We start from the raw sequence: 23,118 nt of genomic DNA, 5'->3' as shown, positions 1-23,118 counted from the left end.
TGCCAATGCAGGGGACATGGGTTCGAGCCGTGGTCCGGGAAGATCCCACATGCCGCGGAGCAACTAAGCCTGTGCGCCACAACTACTGAGCCTGCGAGCCACAGCTACTGAGCCCGCGTGCCACAACTACTGAAGCCTGCACGCCTAGAGCCTGTGCTCTGCAACGAAAGAAGCCACCGCAATGAGAAGCCCGTGCGCCACAACAGAGTAGCCCCCGCTCGCCACAACTAGAGAAACCCCGCATGCAGCAATGAAGACCCAATGCAGCCAAACATAAATAAAATTTTTAAAAAAGAATGAAGAACAGCCCTTTCCCACAATCAAGTTTCTGCTTCAACTTAGTTTCCATGTATCAATGGTTTAACTTTTAATAAAATCCCATTCTCTTACCTATACTCATTGCTTGACTCCAATTACTCCAGAGTTTGTCATCCTCATAGCATAACTTATTTGTTTTGACTCTTATTCTGACTGTGTTCAAAGTATCAGGAAGAACACCAGGGACGATGAAACAAATTGTACCCTTAGATATAAAATAAAAGCACACAAGGAATATTACCAGCTTATTCTCTTTCTCTGCTTCTGAATCCTAAAGATAATTATCTGCCAACTTTTGTATATGATTAAGACTTTGTATTGCAATACAAATTATCTGACTTTAACTCCTGAAAAAGAAAATTGGCAATAATCCACAGAACAAAGTAGTTTGTTTTTCTCAAAGCAGTTCAAATTTAGAATATGCTCACCCTGTCCCACCCCCAATTACTCTATGAGTTTAAGCCCAAATAGCTAAAATTGAACTTACTGACCTCTAGGTTTCCTTCAAATTCTGAATTCTGACATTTGGCCTCTTCAACCTTGAAAATATAAAAAATGAATACATTCAAAAAGTTTTAAAGACCACACTTTATATCATTTAACCGTTTTAACAAGTTTTCTTTTATGCCATTATCAGAGGACCAGGTGCAGTGAAAAGAGGTAGGTTTTTAAAAATAAATGGTCAATTACATATCCATATGTGAAAAAAAAGAATCTTGACCCCTACCTCACACTATTTACAAAGTCAATTCCATATGGATTGCAGATCTAAATATGAAAGTTAAAATAAATTAATAAATAAATACATAAATACAGCAAGCTTTTAGATGAGAACATACAACATCCTCATGACCTTAAAGTAGGAAGATATTTTAAATAGGACCAAAAAAATATTAACCATAAAGGAAAAATTTTTATAAAATCATCTATATTAGGGCTTCCCTGGTGGCGCAGTGGTTGAGAGTCCGTCTGCCGATGCAGGGGACACGGGTTCGTGCCCCAGTCCGGGAAGATCCCACATGCCGCGGAGCGGCTGGGCCCGTGAGCCATGGCCGCTGAGCCTGCGCGTCCGGAGCCTGTGCTCCGCAACGGGAGAGGCCACAACAGTGAGAGCCCCGCGTATTGAAAAAAAAAAAAAATCATCTATATTAAAATTAAAAGCTTCTGTTTACCAAAAGATATCCTATTAAGGAAATTCAAAGGTAATGCATAGAGTGAGAAAAGATATTTGCAGTTTATGACAAAGGATTTGCATATATATATATAAAATATATATTTATATATAATACACACACATACATATACCTCATAAATTAATAAGAAAAAGACAGACAACCCAATAGAAAAGTGGCAAAAGACTTGAACAGACATTTCACAAGAGGATATTCAAATTGCCAATAAACATAGGAAAAAGTGCTCAACTTCATTAGTTATCAGGAAAATGCATATTAAATCCACAAGATAACGATACACACACCTACTGGACAATACCAAGTGTTGGTGACGATGTAAAGCATCTAGCACTCTCAATTTCTGCTTTTAGTAGTGTAAATCGGCACAACCATTTGGGAAAACTTATTATCTACTAGAGACAATCATATGTAACCCTATGTCCCATATATGCGCAACAGAAATGTACACATATGTGCACCAAGAAATAAGTGTGCAAATGTTCATAAAAACTCTATTCATAAAATTCCAAACTGGAAACTATTTAAATGTCTATCAGCGGGAGAATGGATAAATCAAATGTGGTATATTGACATGATGGAATGAATGCAATGAGATGCATCTTCAACCACAGGCAACAATATCCGTGAATATCATAAACATAACATTGAACAAGAGAAGACAGACACACAAAAAAGTTCTGTATAATTCATTTATATAAAGTTTAAAAAGAGGCAACAAAATTAATCTATGGGATTAGAAGTCAGGATAATAATCATTCTTTGGGAAAGTAGTGACCAAAAGGAGTCATGATTGAGCTTCTAGGGTACTGATTATGTAAGTTAAAAATCATTTGTGAAAAATCATTGAGCTGTACATAATGACTTCTGCAATTTTTCTATAGTATACTATATATAATAAAAAGTTAAAAAAAGAAAACTATTATGCTCCATTGTTGAGAGTATAATATACCAAAAATGACTGGGTTAGAGAAAAGAAAGTAAAATGCAATTTTCTCCTCTACACAACTTAAGTCATGTGCTGTCTGAAGTAAAGAGAACAACCAGTTCTTAAAATGTAAATATTTCCAAATCAACACATGAAAATCTGTTGCTTAGTTAAATAGTCTACTTCTGGCCAACAGGTCCATGAAAAGATGTTCAACATCACTAATCATTATCGAAATGCAAATCAAAACTACAATGCGATATTATCTCATACTTGTTAAGTGGCTATCATCAAAAAGATAAGTGATAACAAAAGGAAAAGGAAACCCTCGTGCACTGTTGGTGGGAATGTAAACTGGTGCAGTGACTATGGAAAACAGTATGGAGGTTCCTCAAAAAATTAAAAATAGAACTACCATACGATCTAGCAGCCCCAAGGAAATCCTGCCATTTGTGACAACATGGATGGAACTTGAGGGCATTATGCTAAGTGAAATAAGTCAGAGAGAGAAAGACAAATACTGTATGATCTCACTTGTATGTAGAATCCAAAAAAGTCGAATTCACTGAAGCGGAGAATAGAATGGTAATTGCCAGAGGCTGGGGAGTGAGGAAAATGGGAAGATGTTGGTCAAGGGTGCAAATTTTCAGTTATATATTCTGGGGACCTAATGTACAGCATGATGATTACAGTTAATAATACTGTATTGTACAGAAACTAACACAACATTGTAAATCTACTATCTCATCACACACACAAAGAAGGTAAGTTTGTGAGGTGATGAATGTGTTAACTTGTTTGTGATAATCATCTCACAATGTATATGTATATTAAATCATGTTGTACACCTTAAAATAATCACATTGTACAACCTAAATATATACAATTTTTACTTGTAAATCATACCTCAATAAACATGGAAAAAATAGTCAACTTCTATCAAAGAAATGTTTAAACATGGGACAAAGACCAGAACACACGCTATGATCTTTGGCATTCAATGTCATTCACTAAATGGTTCCTACCAGCATTTGTGAAGAGTGAAAGGCCAACTGAATGATGAAGAGCCATCCTATCAATATTTCATATAGGGGCAGAGCAAAGGCCACTTGGGGGCTACTGTACACCAGTGCTGGCCATTCGGAATCAGAGGCCTGCTGGGGAATCACAAGTGCCAACTACCACTTGAGGGACCAGGTTGCAGGCTGATGTCCCCCCTCCCCTGGACCATCTCCCAGATATATATATATTCCAAAGTCAGCAAATCATTGTGTAAATTGATAGTTCTGGGCTCTTGTTCAAATGTAAATCTCCTTGTGTAGTTTACCAACTGCTCAGATATTTCTGTGAGAAAAGGAAAACAAGGATACAGATCACCAAGTAGATAGCTGGCGGGGATGGAGGTAGTCAAAGCCAAGTCACTTCTTACTTTATGATTCTGTCATGAGCTACCTCTGACCCAGCACCATGTGGTGGCACCCGTTCATATTCCAGCCTACTTCCCCCTCTTAACTAGAACACCAGGCAAAAGAATTACTCAAAAAAGTCTTGCAGAAAGAAACAAAAAGGGTCTAACCAGCAGAGCTCAAAATCGGCAAGCACACAAAAAGCTGATGACATTCTAGGGGAAGAAACAGCTGGTGAACATCTGCTAAGAGAGAGAACATTAAACTCAAGTGTATAAACAGAGTTAACTCCAAATCAACTATAGTTCTGGTTTTGATGGATAAAGTTCCACAGTATAGTGTGCTCTCTTCAGTTCAGAAGTTTGCAAAAAAAAAAAAAAAAAAAAAAAAAGTAACTCAATTTAACAAGAATTTATCAAGTGGTGACTATGCACATGGTCTTATACCAAGTGTTCTTGGTCAAAGCTTAATACATGGAGACCAACCTCTGAAGTCATACTTATAAGCTATGTGGCCTGTAGCAAGTTACTTAACCTCTCTGAGCCTTAGCTGCTCAGTAAAATGTAGGTTAAAAGAGAACCTATTCCATCGATTGTTATGAGCTACTGTATAAGAAGTACATAGAAGAGTATATTTGTAACACATCATAAACAATAAGTGATGCCTGCTACTATTAACAGGAAGTATTGAGGTGGTCCTGGGGGTCAGACTTTTACAGAAATCTTGACTCTATCACTTATTAGAAATGTGACCTTACAAGTAACTTCTGGGACCGAGTTTTCTCATCTGTAAAATGGGGACAAAACAACAGGACCTTGGGACTTCCCTGGTGGTGCAGTGGTTAAGAATCCGCCTGCCAATGCAGGGGACACGGGCTCGAGCCCTGGTCTGGGAAGATCCCACATGCCGCAGAGCAACTAAGCCCGTGTGCCACAACTGCTGAGCCTGCGCTCTAGAACCCGCGAGCCACAACTACTGAGCCCGCGTGCCACAACTACTGAAACCCGTGCGCCTAGAGCCTGTGCTCTGCAACAAGAGAAGCCACCACAATGAGAAGCCCATGCACCGCAACAAAGAGTAGCCCCCGCTCACCACAACTAGGGAAAGCCTGTGCACAGCAACGAAGACCCAACGCAGCCAAAAATAAATAAGTAAATAAATAAGTAAATAAATAAATTTATTTAAAAAAAAAACCAGGACCTAGATCCTTGGAGTTATTGTGAGGACCAAATGAGACAATTCAAATAAAGTGCTTATTAAAATAGCTAATACATAGTAATTGCTTAATATATGTTAGCTGGTATTAGTAGCAGGAATGGCACAAAGTAAACACCACCTAACTCCTCCCTACAGGAGCTTATATTTTTTGGTAGAGATCATGGGTAACTAGCAGGACATAATTCAGTACCAAGTGAGTAATGCAAGCAGCACGTGTCTCAGGATTTCAGACAGAAGAGAACAGTAAAGGCTGGAATAGTCAAGCATATTCGGCTTTCGGATAACTCACTTGGTTGTAAATTCAAGCCTCACCCCCTCCCCACTTGGAAGCCCTTTGCCTTTTCCTTTGTGGCATTATTTGGGGATTCAGGTTTCTGGTACGAATAATGATTATTCTATTTCAGCAAACGCCTTCATTTGCAAATATCCAGAAGAGGTCTGCTCAGCTGTGGACCTGGTCACTTCCTCTTGGAGTTACAGCCTGTTAATACCAGCTTATTTTAGTAAATAAAATAATTTAGTTTTTGAAACTCCCATGATGAGCTAAAGCAAGTGGACCAAGGAATCTGCCCACATGTGAGATTCAGGACTCCTTTAAAAGCCAATATAATATACTTGGTTTCTAACCTCTAAAACTCAAATGCACACAGGGCCCAGGCAGGTGGCACACAAATGAGTGGGGCAGTCCACGTGGTCCTAAGGCGCCACCTTATGGCAACTACACTGTCAGGTACCACAGTTTTAAATCTGGGTAAAAAATTCAAATTTAATATACAAGCAAACAAAACCCCACTTTGTTTGTGGTCCAAACAAAAATGGTTGAGGCCCGAGTTCATGTCCTCTGCTGTAAAGCGTAACAATGAGACTGAGGCCCGGAGGTTATGCCACATCCAGTTATGCCCAGTGCCCCACAGTGACCTCTAATTAGCATGTTTTGTATTAGATTACAAATAGCGTAAATGTACATAATCCAAAAAATACTGACTACTCAGTACTGACTACTTTAGTTGCCACAAACTCCAAGAAAACTGAATGGCTGTACTGGAGCCTCCAGGTATCCACATAATCTGACCCCAGCCTCAGGCTCAGACATCTCTTCCTACTATATTTTGGTCACACCAGTCTCCTTTTTCTCACACATGCCAAGTTCATTCCTGCCTCAGAGCCTTTGTACATGCTGTCCCCTCCGCCCCCAGATCGTCAAATGGCTAGCTCCTGTGCATCTCATGTGTCATCGCTTTGGATGACTACCCTACCTAATATTCCCTCAGGACTTCCCATCGCCCCCATTTAATTTTCTGCATAACATTCATTCTCTAAAATTAGCTTGCTCGTTTACACACTTGTTTTCTAGTAGGTAAGCTTCGTGGGAAAAAAATTCTTTTCGTCAGGTGTCATGTGCCCATAAAACAGTGCCTGGCACATGGTAGGCACGTAATAAAAATTTTTTGAACAAATGAATTAATGAATGGCTGGAATCTTGCAGCCGATGCTACCATAAACTGCCAAACCTTTCACCATACTCTATTTCAGAGAAGGTTCATCATCATCATCATCACCATCATCATCAGATGAGAAATCTAAGAGCTACATTTCACTGATATTTCAATTTATTACACTGTAAGAAATTCAAGTGAAAGAAAAATATCTAAATAACAACTATCAAAAAAAACTTACGTAGAAAATATCATGTGTCTCAGCTTGGCTGTTATTGACTTCTACTTCATAAGATAAGCATCTGCTATAAAAATTCTGTGGATTCTTCCATTGCACGTATAAGTCACCATTTTGGAAGGAGAGATTTTTAATATGTGGAGGATCAGGCTTCACTGATAGAAATAGAAGAATACAAATTAGCTTCCAGAGTTTATTTTGATGAGATACACATATGGGTAGAGACAATGAAGGTCACAGAGTAAATCAAAATAGGGCTGATGCTTTTAATGGCCTTACATGATCAGACATACAGTTCTAGAATTTCTGATTAGCCACGATTAATATAGGGCGCCTAGTAAATGTATCTAAGGAACATCTTTGGGGTGTCTGCCAGATGACATGAACTCTGATCTGCATCTGCTTAGGACATGGCTGGGGTATAATCAGGACATCTAGCTGCAACAAGGAGGGTAAAGAAAAGAAGTGCGTAGGTCCAGATATGCCTCTACATGATGGGTACCAAGGAGCATCAGGTACAAGCGGTTTCCCCAGGCGACACTCACTTATGCCAATCAAAGACCACAATTAAAACATTAGCATTGGGCTTCCCCGGTGGCGCAGTGGTTGAGAGTCCACCTGCCGATGCAGGGGATGCGGGTTCGTGCCCCGGTCCGGGAAGATCCCACATGCCGTGGAGCGGCTGGGCCCGTGAGCCATGGCCGCTGAGCCTGCGCATCCGGAGCCTGTGCTCCGCAACGGGAGAGGCCACAACAGTGAGAGGCCCGCATACCGCAAAAAACAAAACAAAACAAAACAAAAAAAACATTAGCATAGTTTTCCGTGGGACAACTAGGCCCGCGTGCTGCAACTACAGGGCCCACGCACTCTGGAGCCCGAGTGTCACAACAAATGAGCCCGCATGCTGCAACTAAGACCCAACGCAGCCAATAAATAAATGAATATTAAACATTAAAAAATAGCCTAATTTTGTCACATGCTACAACATGGATGAAACTTGAGGACATTATGCTAAATGAAATAAGTCCATCACAAAAGGACCAATACTGTATGATTCCAGTCATATGAGGTACCTAAAGTAGTCAGTCATAGAAACAGAAAGTAGGAAGGTGATTACCAGGGGCTGGGGGAGGGAGGAGGGGGACAGGGGGAGGGGGAATTAGTGTTTCATGGGCATGGAGTTTCAGTATTACAAGATGGGAAAGTTCTAGAGATACGTTGCACAACAATGTGAATATACTTAACACTACTGAACTGTACACTTGAAAATGGTTAAGATGGTATATTTAATGTTATATAATTATAACCACAATTTAAAAGAAAGTAAAAAACAAAAAATTAGCCTAGTCAATTTAGTTTTTCAGGAGTCAACTATGCTTAAGACCGAGCAACAAAAGAGAATGGATAATTAACAGAAAACAACTTGACAATGTCATCTTCTAGCTGAGAAGGATCTCCCTTTATTTTATTTTTTTAATTAATTAATTAATTTATTTTTGGCTGCCTTGGGTCTTCATTGCTGCGTGCAGGCTTTCTCTAGTTGCGGCGAGTGGGGGCTACTCTTCGTTGCGGTGCGCGGGCTTCTCATTGCGGTGGCTTCTCTTGTTGCAGAGCATGAAGCACGGGCTTCAGTAGTTGTGGCACACGGGCTCAGTAGTTGTGACTCGCAGGCTCTAGAGCACAGTCTCGGTAGTTGTGGCGCACGGGCTTAGTTGCCCCGTGGCATGTGGGATCTTCCCGGACCAGGGCTCGAACCCGTGTCCCCTGCATTGGCAGGCGGATTCTTAACCACTGCACCACCAGGGAAGCCCAGGATCTCCCTTTATATCACCACTAATCTCTAGGAAGAAGAGCAGCAAAATGAGCTTTAAAAGGTCCAAGAAGGACAACCTGCCAAGCCGGGGGGCGGCGGGGGGTGCAGAGAAGGTCTTTGCTTCAGATGATCCTACTTGGCAAGTTTCCGCACACCCCCCCGCACCCCAACCCCCCGCCCCGGCCTACAAACTAAGCTACCCTGCGTGCACTACTAGAATTCATTTCCATGGCTGTCTGAAGCGGCGGTAAACAGTGTTCTACTCAGACTTGGAAACCTCTGTCAATTCATGATTATTTGCCTATAAATTTTCTGTGTACCACTTAGCCAGAATCTGAGCTCTCTGTCGGGATATCACAACAAATAAATAAACGTGACGCTTACACTACTCTGCTATAGAGACTTACAAAACGCTTTTATACAGCTCACATCATTTGGACCTTACAACAATCCTTTGAGGTCAAGAGGAACTGTGTACCCCCTTTTACAGATGAGGAAGCACTTAGAGTGTATATGCCTTGTCCAAAGTGAAGAAGCTAGGACCTTAAGCAGGTCTCTTAAGTTTTTAAGTTGAGGACTCTTTCTAGTGGGCTGAAACTCAGCTGCACTGGTTGTTCTGATTGATCAGTGCCTGGGTCACCCAGAATGTTAGACAGTTTGAATATCACCCCTGATCACTCCACCTCCAGTCTAAGCGCTTTTTTAACTAAGAGGCAGATTATCCAGGAACTATATTAAGTCACATTTATTCTGCAGCAGCATCCTCTGGAGATCTTGAGTCACAGAGCCCAGGTCCTAATCTCGGTTCTGCAACTGACTACTTGCTCTAAGGCTCAGTGTACTCATAAGTAAACAAGGATAAAGCATGTGGCATGTGTGCTCGATAAATATGAGAATTTCCAAGCTTGCTTCTTTAAAAAGGAGTGAAGAAATATATACATAAATATAGTCCCTTTTTTTTTCTGGGAAGATCTTCAAGCCAAAAATCATCAGTTTTTATTATTTCTATTGATGTTCAAAAAAAATAACACTTTTATCCACACTGCCTTAGAGGACTTCTAAAACGTACCATGAGAAGTTAAAGGCACTATATTGAAGGATGGTCTGATTTTTCCTGCATTGTCCTTGACCATTACTTGGACACTGTGTTGTTCAAAACTGGAATCCTTCACCTTAGTCAGAGCAAAGGAACAACCAATGTGTTCACCTTCTCTATAGATGTCTTCACACTGAAGAACTTTTCCTAGGCTGCTGTGCCTGCAAGATAAAATAAGACAACCTTCTGCATTATTTTTAACCAGATATTCAAGAAACAAAGGTAGAAGTTTATTTGTTTGGTTGTTTTTAAATGACTGAAGATGTCCATATTTGCAAACTGGCAGGGTAGCATTTTTTAAAGCCCTATTTTATAATGTGGCTCCATTTCATACTCTAGGAAGAAGTGAATGATCCTTCTTCATGAATATTGGTACTTTCAATAGTTAGAGGAACTAGAAGAGTCCTGACTCTTTTTCCTCTGCTGTATGGGAGATGGCATGAGGTCAGGATGAGAAATGTTACGCTTCCTGAAAATGCCTCATCTGCTCAATCCCATGGCTCTCCTCTGGGCCCTCTGCCTGCTCCTTCCTTGTTTTCTTGGCTTGCTCCTCTCCCTTCTCCTATTCTCAGAGGATTCACATCCGGTCCTCAGCCCGCTGCATATCCCTCTCTATTTCTTACTCCCTCATCCATTCACCCATTTATCACTTCCACCCCTTGACTAGAATTTCTGCACTGAGGATTTTCCTAATCCTGACCTCTCGCCTTGGAGCTAGTCCCAGATTCCTAACTGCTCCACCTGAGTGTTCCACCCACCTCAAATTCAGCAGCCAAAACGGATGCCCCCTCTTCCCTGCCAAACTGCCTTTTCTTCTAACCACCCCAGTTTCCATCAGTCAGAACTCAGTTTCTCTGGGCTTCTCGATCAGAGCCTTTGCAATCACCTCTCTTCGCTTTCCCTACATTCTATCACCAAATTTCGTTACTTCTTCCTTTGCAAAGCTTCTGGGCTTCTCTCCTATGATATTCCCCTCATCCTGTTTCGGGTCCTCATCACTTGAGGCTTCATGGCTTCTCCAGACTGACCTCTCTGACTTTATCAGTGTCCTCCAACCAGTGCCAGATCAATGTTCCAGAACACAATCGCTTTCTAAGTGCCTTACTCCACTGTGTGGTTCTAAATGCTGGTATCTTGCTTCCCATTTCAAAAAACCTCTACATATACCTTTCCCCAATGATCATCTAGCACAGCGCAGGCAGACAATGTCCTCATTACACTTTTTTGTCTAGACTATCAAAGGACTCTGTTTTATAGTAACTGGCAGAAGACACAGAGTCAACCCTTACATTATCAGTCACAAGGGGAGCTGTGCAAAGGTTCTGCAGAAAAGGAAGACAATTTAGAAAATGAACTAAGAGTAAAGAGTCCCAAACCCTTCACCTGTTTACTTCAGAATCATCTGTGCTCATTTTAAAAATTCAGATTCCTCAAACCTTCTCCCAGAGAACCCTACTTAGAAGGTTTTGTCCAGGGCCTAGGAATAAGCATTTTGACAGCAATTCTCCAGGGGATTGTGCTGCAAAATCCAGTCTTATAAAACTCAGATCTTTCCCACAAATACAGTCAATTGATCTTTGACAAAGGAGCAAAGGCAAGACAATGGAGCAAAGATAGTTTCTTCAACAAATGGTGCTGGAACAACTGGACATCCACATGCAAAAAAAATGAATCTAGTCACAGACCTTACACTATTCACAAAACTAAACTTAAACTCACAATGGATCACAGACCTAAATGTAAAATGCAAAACTATAAACCTCCTAGGAGATAACACAGGAGAAGAGCTAGACAACCTTGGGTGTGATGATGACTTTTTAGATATAACATCAAAGGCATGATCTTTAAAAGAAATAATTGATAAGCTGAATTCCATTAACGTTAAAAACTTCTGCAAAAGATAATACCAAGAGAATAAGAAAACAAGCCACACACCGGGAGAAGATATTTGCAAAAGACACATCTGATAAAGGACTGTTATCCAAAATATACAAAGAACTCTTAAAACTCAACAATAAAACAAACAACCCAACTAAAAAATGGGCCAAAGATCTTCACAGACACTCCACCAAAGAAGATATATGGATGGCAAATAAGCATATGAAAAGATGTTCCACATCATACGTCACCAGAGAAATGCAAATTAAAGCAACAAGTTACCACTACACACCAATTAGAATGTCCATAATCCAGAACACCAACAACACCAAATGCTGACGAGGATGTGGAGCAACAGGAACTCTCATTCACTGCTGGTGGGAATACAAAATGGTACAGCCACTTGGGAAGACAGTGTGGCAGTTTCTTACAAAACTAAACATATTCTTACCATATGATCAGCAATCGTGCTCTTTGGTATTTACCTAAAGGAGCTGAAAACTTATGTGCACACGAAAACCTGCATACAAATGGTTAAAGCAGCTTTACTCATTGCCAAAGCTTGGAAGCAACAAGATGTCCTTCAGTAGGCAAATGGATAAATAAACTGTGGTACATCCAGACAACAAAATATTATTTAGCCTTAAAAAGAAATGAGCTATCAAGCTCTGAAATACATAGAGGAACCTTAAATGCATGTTACTAAGTGAAAGAAGCCAATCTGAAAATGCTACATACTGTATGATTCCAACTATATGACATTGTGGAAAAGGCAAAACTATGCAGACAGTAAAAAGATGAGTGGTTGACCATGGAGGATAAAAAAATCAGTGGTTGCCAGGGGTTGGGGTAGGGGAGAGATGAATTGGTGGAACACAGAAGATTTTTAGGGCAATGAAAATACTCTGTATGATATTATAATGATGGATATATGTCATACATTTATTTGTCCAAACCCATGAATGTAGAACACCAAGAGTGAGCCCTAATGTAAACTATGGACTCTGGGTGATTATGATGTATCAGTGTAGCTTCATCAATTGGAACAAATGTACTATTGGTGGGGAATGTTGATAACGGGGGAGGCTATTAATTGTGGGGGCAGTGGGTATATGGAAAATCTCTGTACCTTCCTCTCACTTCTGTTGTAAACCTAGAACTGTTGTAAATAATGTCGTTTTTGAAAAAGAAAACAAAAATTCAGATCTAATGTATTTAGTTCTTCAAAAGCTGTGCAAAGAAATGCTTCAATATAGAAAGTGACCTTGTCCCTTAAGAGATAGTACATAAGATTTTTCTTGTGGTTGTAGGCCCCTGTGGTTCATGAATGAAACAGTTTTTTAAAAGCTCAGTTACAGCCATGACTAGCTTTTAGATCAGACAGGTCTGAAATGTTTTCCACCCACAGCCAAAAATAAAAAACTGAAGAAACTTATGACATTATTTTTACATAACTAAAGAAAACTATGTAGAAAGTTAAATTTTTTTCAATAATGAACCTTTGAGATTCCTTTTTCATTTTTGTACCCTGAGTATTTCATATATGCTCATGGACCCCAGATATGAAATTTAAAAAAAAATTTGTTGTTCTTTAGAAAAAAAATAGCGAAAGGAAAAATATCGGTTTTGAATAGACAACTTTCAAAATTTTGTGAAAGATTAGATGATAACCTAAGATAGGACGCATTCAAGTGCTTCCTGTTAAAAATCAAACACTGGAATCCACAGAATCATACTGTAGACATAAGGAGGAAATGGACAAATTAAAGACTATTTCCCCACTCTGAAGATGATTAATACGGTAAGAAATTCCCGAAAATTCATTGGCATGGCTAGTCTGTAGCTATTAAGGTCAGGCTCCCTTAAATGCCAGACTATCCCTGCAGGACTTCAAGTCATTGCCCTGGGGCTTCAAAATGACTCCCCGTTTTCTGACTGGTGATTAGGGAAACAGTCTCCGGCAGTTTGTTTGGCAAGATTTAAACTGGTACCTAAACCAATTCTGAGTGCTTGATTATGAATGAGCCACATGTCTTTCTTTTGTGGTTTTGATTGGAAAGGACCTCTCTAGGGGAGAGCAGGGAGGAAGAGGTATGGGCTAGGCGCTAATTATGCGAGGTTGGGCAAGAGGCCAGCTATGTATACTGGCTACATCTGCAAGGGAGTGGGGATGAATAATAAAAAAACAATATAGCCACCATGTATTGCGTGCTTACTCTATAAATGTTAGCAGTTAGGCACAACTCTCAACACTCTTCATATAACAGCCCTCACAACATCCTTAAGAAGTAGCACTATTATTACTACCCCCATTTTACAGATTACAAAACTGAGGCTCAGAGAGCAGTGACTACCTCCAAATCACACTGCTAATAAGAAAGAGAGCCAGGATTTGAACCAAGGCAGTGTGGCTCCAGAAACAAATAAGCTGCGGGGTAGTAAGGGCAAAAGATACAGAATTTATACCAGTACCGTCCAACAACGTTTTCTGGGATTATGGAAGCGTTTGAGATCTGTGCTGTCTGATTCAGCAGCCACTAGCCATATGTGAAATTGGCTACTAAGACTGAGCAACTGAAGTTTTAATTCGATTTAATTTTAATTAATTTAAATTAAAACGTAAACAGTCATGTGTGACTAGTGGCCCTTGTATTGGCCAGCACAGGTCTTTGTTACAGAAAGAGTCCATCCACGCTGATGACCAACTCTGGGAACATGTATGACAAGAAGTGGTATTACTGATGCCTGCTCCCCCCACCCCGGGTGCCAGCGAACCCCCACTCTCTGAGGATGGCTTCTTGCGCCACCTCCCATAGCTGTAGATTATCCCCTGCACCAAGGCATGAACTAAGGGCTGAAAGCCAGCCCAAGCACCATCTGCTGTCAGCTTTGGCAAGACACTGCATCAGCCCAGAACGTTTCAGCCCAGAGGAAGAAGAATGCCTTTCTACTTGGTCAGGCCAGTTTTTTGTAATTTATTCATCAAGAGGGGATACTGGAGAGAAAGCTTCAAGAAGGCAGAGGAGTAAGCCGTGGAGATCACCTTCCTCCCCACAGATACATCAGAAATACGTCTACATGTGGAACAACTCCTACAGAACACCTGCTGAACGCTGGCAGAAGACCTCAGACCTCCCAAAAGGCAAGAAACTCCCCACGTACCTGGGTAGGGAAAAAGAAAAAAGAATAAACAGAGACAAAAGGATAGGGACGGGACCTGCACCAGCGGGAGGAAGCTGTGAAGGAGGAAAGGTTTCCACACACTAGGAAGCCCCTTCACTGGCGGAGACTGCGGGTGGCGGAGGGGGGCAGCTTTGGAGCCATGGAGGACGGCGCAGCAACAGGGGTGTGGAGGGCAAAGTGGAGAGATTCCTGCACAGAGGATTGGTGCCAACCTGCACTCACCAGCTCGAGAGGCTTGTCTGCTTACACGCAGGGGCGAGTGGGGCTGGGAGCTGAGGCTCGGGCTTTGGAGGTCAGATACCAGGGAGAGGACTGTGGTTGGCTAGATGAACACAGCCTGAAGGGGGCTAGTGCACCACAGCTAGCCGGAAGGGACTCTGGGAAAAAGTCTGCAACTGCCTAAGAGACAAGAGACCATTGTTTTGGGGTGCACGAGGAGAGGGGATTCAGAGCACCGCCTAGATGAGCTCCAGAGACAGTGCGAGCCGTGGACTATCATCACGGACCCCAGAGACGGGCATGAGACGCTAAGGCTGCTGCTACAGCCACCAAGAAGCCTGTGTGCGAGCACAGGTCACTCTCCACACCTCCCCTCCCAGGAGCCTGTGCAGCCCGCCACTGCCAGGGTCCTGGGATCCAGGGACAACTTCCCCAGGAGAACGCACGGCATGCCTCAGGCTGGTGCGACGTCATGCCGGCCTCTGCCACCGCAGGCTCGCCCCACATCTGCACCCCTCCCTCCCCCAGGCCTGAGCGAGCCAGAGCCCCCGAATCAGCTGCTCCTTTAACCCCATCCTGTCTGAGCGAAGAACAGACGCCCTCAGGCGACCTACAAGCAGAGGCGGGGCCAAATCCAAACCTGAACCCCAGGAGCTGTGAGAACAAAGAAGAGAAAGGGAAACCTCTCCCAGCAGCCTCAGAAGCAGCGGATTAAAGCTCCACAATCAACCTGATGCACCCTGCGTCTATGGAATACATGAATAGACAACGAATCATCCCAAAACTGAGATGGTGGACTCTGGGAGCAACTGTAGACTTGGGGTTTGCTATCTGCATCTAATTTGTTTCAGGTTTTATGTTTATCTTACTTTAGTATTTAGAGCTTACTATCATTGGTAGGTTTGTTTATTGATTTGGTTGCTCTCTTCCTTTTTTTTTTTTTTTTTTTTGCGGTACGCGGGCCTCTCACTGTGGTGGCCTCTCCCGTTGTGGAGCACAGGCTCTGGAGGCGCAGGCTCAGCGGCCATGGCTCACGGGCCCAGCTGCTCCACGGCATGTGGGATCTTCCCGGACCGGGGCACGAACCCGTGTCCCCTGCATCGGCAGGCGGACCCTCAACCACTGCGCCACCAGGGAAGCCCTCTTCCTTTTTTCTATATATATATATTCTTTTCCTTTTTCTCCTTTTGTGGGTGTGTGTGTGTATGCTTCTTTCTGTGATTTTGTCTGTATAGCTTTGCTTTTACCATTTGTCCTAGGGTTCTGTCTGCCCATTTTTTTTGTATAGTTTTTCACGCTTGTTATCATTGCTGGATTTGTTTCTTGGTTTGGATGCTCTCTTCTCTCTTTCTTTCTTCTTTTTATTACTTTTATATTTTTAAAAATATATTTTAATTTTTTTATTTCAATAACTTTATTTATTTCTTTTTCTTTCTTTCTTTCTTTCTTTTTCTCCCTTTTCTTCTGAGCCGTGTGGCGGACAGGGTCTTGGTGCTCCGGCCAGGTATCAGGCCTGTGCCTCTGAGGTGGAGAGCCAAGTTCAGGACATTGGTCCACCATAGACCTCCCGGCCCCACGTTATATCAAATGGCAAAAGCTCTCCCAGAGATCTCCATCTCAACGTTAAGACCCAGCTCCACACAACGACCAGCAAGCTACGGTGCTGGACACCCTATGCAAAACAACTAGCAAGACAGGAACACAACCCCACCCATTAGCAGAAAGGCTGCCTAAAATCATAATAAGGTCACAGACACCTCAAAGCGCACCACCGGATGCAGTCCTGCTCGCCAGAAAGACAAGATCCAGCCTTATGCACCAGAACACAGGCACCAGTCCCCTCCACCAGGAAGCCTACACAACCCACTGAACCAACCTCACCCATTGGGGCAGACACCAAAAACAACGGGAACTATGAACCTGCAGCCTGTGAAAAGGAGACCCCAAACACAGTAAGTTAAGAAAAATGAGAAGACAGAGAAATACACAGCAGATGAAGGAGCAAAGTAAAAATCCACCAGACCAAACAAAAGAAGAGGAAATAGGCAGTCTACCTGAAAAAGAATTCAGAGTAATGAGAGTAAAGATGATCCAAAATCTTGGAAATAGAAAAGACAAAATGCAAGAAACATTTAACAAGGACCTAGAAGAACTAAAGATGAAACACACAACAATGAACAACACAATAAATGAAATTAAAAATTCTCTAGAGGAATCAAGAACAGAATAACTGAGGCAGAAGAACAGATAAGTGACCTGGAAGATAAAATAGTGGAAATAACTACCACAGAGCAGAATAAAGAAAAAAGAACGAAAAGAATTGAGGACAGTCTCAGAGACTTCTGGGACAACATTAAACTCACCAACATTCGAATTATAGGGGTCCCAGAAGAAGAAGAGAAAAAGAAAGGGACTGAGAAAATATTTGAAGAGATTATAGTTGAAAACTTCCCTAATATGGGAAAGGAAATAGTTACTCAAGTCCAGGAAGCACAGAGAGTCCCATACAGGATAAATCCAAGGAGAAACACGCCAAGACACATATTAATCAAACTATCAAAAATTAAATACAAAGAAAAAATATTAAAAGCAGCAAGGGAAAAACAACGAGTAACATACAAGGGAATCCCCATAAGGTTAACAGCTGATCTTTCAGGAGAAACTCTGCAAGCCAGAAAGGAGTGGCAGGACATATTTAAAGTGATGAAAGAGAAAAACCTACAACCAAGATTATTCTACCAAGCAAGGATCTCATTCAGATTCGACGGAGAAATTAAAACCTTTACAGAAAAGCAAAAGCTAAGAGAATTCAGCACCACAAACCAGCTTTACAACAAATGCTAAAGGAACTTCTCTAGGCAGGAAACACAGGACCTACAATAACGAACCCCAAACAATTAAGAAAATGGTAATAGGAACACACATATTGATAACTACCTTAAATTTAAATGGATTTAATACTCCAACCAAAAGACACAGACTGCCTGAATGGATACAAAAACAAGACCCGTACATATGCTGTCTACAGGAGACCCACTTCAGACTTAGGGACACATACAGACTGAAAGTGAGGTGATGGAAAATGATATTCCATGCAAATGGAAATCAAAAGAAAGCTGGAGTAGCAATTCTCATATCAGAGAAAGTAGACTTTAAAACAAATACAACGAGAAGAGACAAAGAAAGACATTACATAACTATCAAGAGATCAATCCAAGAAGAACATATAACAACTGTAAATAATTATGCACCCAACATAGGAGCACCTCAATACATAAGGCAAAGGCTAACAGCCATAAAAGGGGAAAGCGACAGTAACACATTCAGAGTAGGGGACTTTAACACCCCACTTTCACCAGTGGACAGATCATCCAAAATGAAAATAAATAAGGAAACACAAGCTTTAAATGATACATTAAACAAGATGGACTTAATTGATATTTATAGGACATTCCATCCAAAAACAACAGAATACACTTTCTTCTCAAGTGCTCATGGAACATTCTCCAGGATAGATCATATCTTCGGTCACAAGTCAAGCCTTGGTAAATTTAAGATAATTGAAATCATATCAAGTATCTTTTCTGACCACAATGCTACGAGACTGGATATCAATTTCAGGAAAAAAAAATCTGTGAAAAATACAAACACATGAATGCTAAACAATACACTACTAAATAACCAAGAGATCACTGAAGAAATCAAAGAGGAAATCAAAAAATACCTAGAAACAAATGACAATGAAAACACGATGACCCAAAACCTATGGGATACAGCAAAAGCAGTTCTAAGAGGGACGTTTATAACAATAAAATCCTACCTCAAGAAACAAGAAATATCTCAAATAAACAACCTAACGTTAGACCTAAAGCAATTAGAGAAAGAAGAACAAAAAACCCCACAGTTAGCAGAGGGAAAGAAACCATAAAGATCAGATCAGAAATAAATGAAAAAGAAATGAACGGACTTGAGGATATGGGGAGGGGGAAGGGTGAGCTGTGACAGGGCAAGAGAGAGGCATGGACATATATACACTAACAAACGTAAGGTAGATAGCTAGTGGGAAGCAGCCGCATGGCACAGGGATATCGGCTCGGTGCTTTGTGACTGCCTGGAGGGGTGGGATAGGGAGGGTGGGAGGGAGGGAGACGCAAGAGGGAAGAGATATGGGAACATATGTATATGTATAACTGATTCACTTTGTTATAAAGCAGAAACGAACACACCATTGTAAAGCAATTATACCACAATAAAGATATTAAAAAAAAAAGAAATGAAGGAAACAATAGCTAAGATCAATAAAACTAAAAGCTGGTTCCTTGACAAGATAAACAAAATTGATAAACCACTAGTCAGACTCATCAAGAAAAAAAGGGGGAAGACTCACATCAATAGAATTAGAAATGAAAAAGGAGAAGTAACATCTGACAATGCAGAAATCCAAAGGTTCATGAGAGATTACTGCAAGCAACTATATGCCAATAAAATGGACAACCTGGAAGAAATGGACAAATTCTTAGAAAAGCACAACCTCCCGAGACTGAACCAGGAGGAAACAGAAAATATAAACAGACCAATCACAAGCACTGAAATTGAACCTGTGATTAAAAATCTTCCAAGAAACAAAAGCCCAGGACCACATGGCTTCAAGGGGAATTCTATCAAACATTTAGAGAAGAGCTAACACCTATCCTTCTCAAACTCTTCCAAAATATAGCAGAGGGAGGAACACTCCCAAATTCATTCTACGAGGCCACCATCACCCTGATACCAAAACCAGAAAAAGATGTCACAAAGAAAGAAAACTACAGGCCAATATCACTGATGAACATAGATGCAAATATCCTCAACAAAATACTAGCAAACAGAATCCAACAGCACATTAAGAGGATCACACACCATGATCAAGTGGGGTTTATCCCAGGAATGCAAGGATTCTTCAATATATGCAAATCAATCAAAATGATACACCATATTAACAAACTGAAGGAGAAAAACCACATGATCATTTCAATAGATGTAGAAGAAGCTTTTGAGAAAATTCAACACCCATTTATGACAAAAACTCTCCAGAAAGTAGGCATAGAGGGAACTTACCTCAACATAATAAAGACCATATATGACAAACCTACAACATCGTACTCAGTGGTGAAAAACTGAAACCATTTCTACTAAGATCAGGAACAAGACAAGGTTGCCCACTCTCACCACTATTATTCAACATAGTTGTGGAAGTTATAGCCACAGCAACCAGAGAAGAAAAAAAAATAAAAGGAATCCAAATCAGAAAAGAAGAAGTAAAACTGTCACTGTTTGCAGATGACAGATACTATACACAGAGAATCCCAAAGATGCTACCAGAAAACTACTAGAGCTAATCAATGAATTTGGTAAAGTAGCACGATATAAAATTAATGTACAGAAATCTCTTGCATTCCTATACAGTAATGATGAAAAATCTGAAAGAGAAATTATAGAAACACTCCCATTTACCACAGCAACAAAAAGAATAAAATACCTAGGAATATACCTACCTAAGGAGACCGAAGACCTGTATGCAGAAAACTATAAGATACTGATGAAAGAAATTAAAGGTGATACAAACAGATACAGAGATATACCATGTTCTTGGATTAGAAGAATCAACATTGTGAAAATGACTATACTGCCCAAAGCAATCTACAGATTCAATGCAATCCCTATCAAAGTACCAATGGCATTTCTCACAGAACTAGAACAAAAAATTTCACAACTTGTATGGAAACACAAAGGACCCTGAATAGCCAAAGCAATCTTGAGAGAGAATGACGGAGCTGGAGGAATCAGGCTCCCTGACTTCAGACTATACTACAAAGCTACAGTCATCAAGACAGTATGGTACTGGCACAAAAAGAGAAATATAGATCATTGGAACAGGATAGAAAGCCCAGAGATAAATGCACACAAATAGGGTCACCTTATCTTGGACAAAGGAGGCAAGAATATGTAACGGAGAAAAGACAGCCTCTTCAATAAGTGGTGCTGGGAAAACTGGACAGCTACATGTAAAAAATGAAATTAGAACGCTCCCTAACACCATACACAAAAATAAACTCAAAATGGATTAAAGACCTAAATGTAAGGCCAGACACTATAAAACTCTTAGAGGAAAACATAGGCAGAACACTCTATGACATAAATCACAGCAAGATCCTTTTTGACCCACCTCCTAGAGAAATGGAAATAAAAACAAAAATAAACAAATGGGACCTAATGAAGCTTAAAACCTTTTGCACAGCAAAGGAAACCATAAACAAGACCAAAAGACAACCCTCAGAATGGGAGAAAATATTTGCAAATGAAGTAACTGACAAAGGATTAATCTCCAAAATTTCCAAGCAACTCATGCAGCTCCATATCAAAAAAACGAACAACCCAATCCAAAAATGGGTAGAAAACCTAAATAGACATTTCTCCAAAGACATACAGATTACCAACAAACACATGAAAGAATGCTCAACATCACTAATCATTAGAGAAATGCAAATCAAAACCACAATGAGGTATCACCTCACACCAGTCAGAATGGCCATCTTCAAAAAGTCTACAAACAATAAATGCTGGAGAGCGTGTGGAGAAAAGGGAACACTCTTGCACTGTTGGTGGGAATGTAAATTGATACAGCCACTAGGGAGGACAGTATGGAGGTTCCTCAAAAAACTAAAAATAGGACTACCATATGATCTAGCAATCCAACTACTGGGATTACATATACCGTGAGAAAACCATAATTCAAAAAGAGTCATGTACCACAATGTTCACTGCAGCTCTACTTACAATAGCCAGGAGATGGAAGCAACCTAAGTGTCCATCGACAGATGAATGGGTAAAGAAGATGTGGCACATATATACAATGGAATATTACTCAGACATAAAAAGAAACAAAATTGAGTTATTTGTAGTGAGGTGGATGGACCTAGAGACTGTCATACAGAGTGAAGTAAGTCAGAAAGCAAAAAACAAATACTGTATGCTAACACATATATATGGAATCTTAAAAAAAAAAAAGGTTCTGAAGAACCTAGGGGCAGGACAGGAATAAAGACGCAGATGTAGAGACTGGACTTGAGGACATGGGGAGGGGGAAGGGTAAGCTGTGACAAAGTGAGAGAGAGGCATGGACATATATACACTACCAAACGTAAAACAGATAGCTAGTTGGAAGCAGCCGCATAGCACAGGGAGATCAGCTCGGTGCTCTGTGACAACCTAGAGGGATGGGATAGGGAGGGTGGGAGGGAGATGCAAGAGGGAGGAGATATGGGGATATATGTATACGTTAGCTGATTCACTTTGTTATAAAGCAGAAAGTAACACACCATTGAAAAGCAATTATACTCCAATAAAGATGTAAAAAAAAAAAAAAAGCCTATAGTAACAGCTTTCTCTAGACTTCACCACAACATCATCAGGGCCAGGCTACTCCTTTTAAGGCTTAGTTCTCGGTCCCTTTCACTAGCAGTTCTTTCGGGTGGCAGATGTACTCAATCCTCCTCTGTTTTTATTCATCAACTATAACGCTCTTGAGTTGTTTATCCCTCCCTTCTAAGTCCTCACCCCAGTCCTGAATGTTGTTTAACTTTGGATCCTACCAATCATTCAAAACCTATTTATGGAGCACCTACCATGTATCAGGCACAGGGGGAAACAAGACACAGCCCGTGCTCTCAAGGGAGATGGCAGTCTGGGAAGGGTGACCACTAAGTAAACAGGAAATGCAACACAATGTGCTGAGTATTATGACACAGGAAGGTGCCAGATACTGTGGTACATGATGACTGGGGACATATCTAGCCTTGAGAAGTCAAGGAAGGCTTTCTGGAAGGGAAGTGATGTCTGAGCTAAGAAGGACAAATAAGGGGCATCCAGGTGAAAGGGCAAGGCTTGGGCTGTGAGGGAATGCAGGATGCTTCCGCTATTCTGGCTGAACGTTCGGTTTGGTCGCCACTCTTCTGTTTGAGTGTTTGAAGAGCGAGTTTGAGGAACTGGAAGAAGTTCAGTGTGGGCTGGGAGGTAGGTGCAAGAGGGGTGGGGGTACATGGGGGAGACGAGACTGACGCTACAGAGATAGATGGGCAGGAGCTGGAGTACAAAAGGCTTTGTCAGTCACGCTGTGAGTTTGGACTTTATCCTGCAGCCACCAGGGAGCCACTGAA

The 23,118-nt window shown here is 41.1% G+C and overlaps 1 protein-coding gene across 1 annotated transcript in view; it reads right to left on the bottom strand.

Moving 5' to 3' along the window:
* The window catches only part of IL13RA1 (interleukin 13 receptor subunit alpha 1), a 65,191-nt gene that overhangs the window by 19,617 nt on the left and 22,456 nt on the right, over window positions 1-23,118 (bottom strand). Inside the window, exons 5-8 of the mRNA XM_079909771.1 lie at window positions 9,617-9,804; window positions 6,738-6,889; window positions 810-857; window positions 391-523 (exon numbers count right to left, since the gene is read on the bottom strand). Coding sequence (XP_079765897.1) covers window positions 391-523; window positions 810-857; window positions 6,738-6,889; window positions 9,617-9,804 — 521 coding nt within the window. The remainder of the gene's footprint in view (window positions 1-390; window positions 524-809; window positions 858-6,737; window positions 6,890-9,616; window positions 9,805-23,118) is intronic.

Source organism: Stenella coeruleoalba (genome assembly GCF_951394435.1).
Source record: "Stenella coeruleoalba genome assembly, chromosome: X".
Lineage (NCBI taxonomy): Eukaryota > Metazoa > Chordata > Mammalia > Artiodactyla > Delphinidae > Stenella > Stenella coeruleoalba.
The sequence above is the reverse complement of the archived record's forward strand: the minus strand, read 5'-3'. Positions and strand labels throughout refer to the sequence as shown.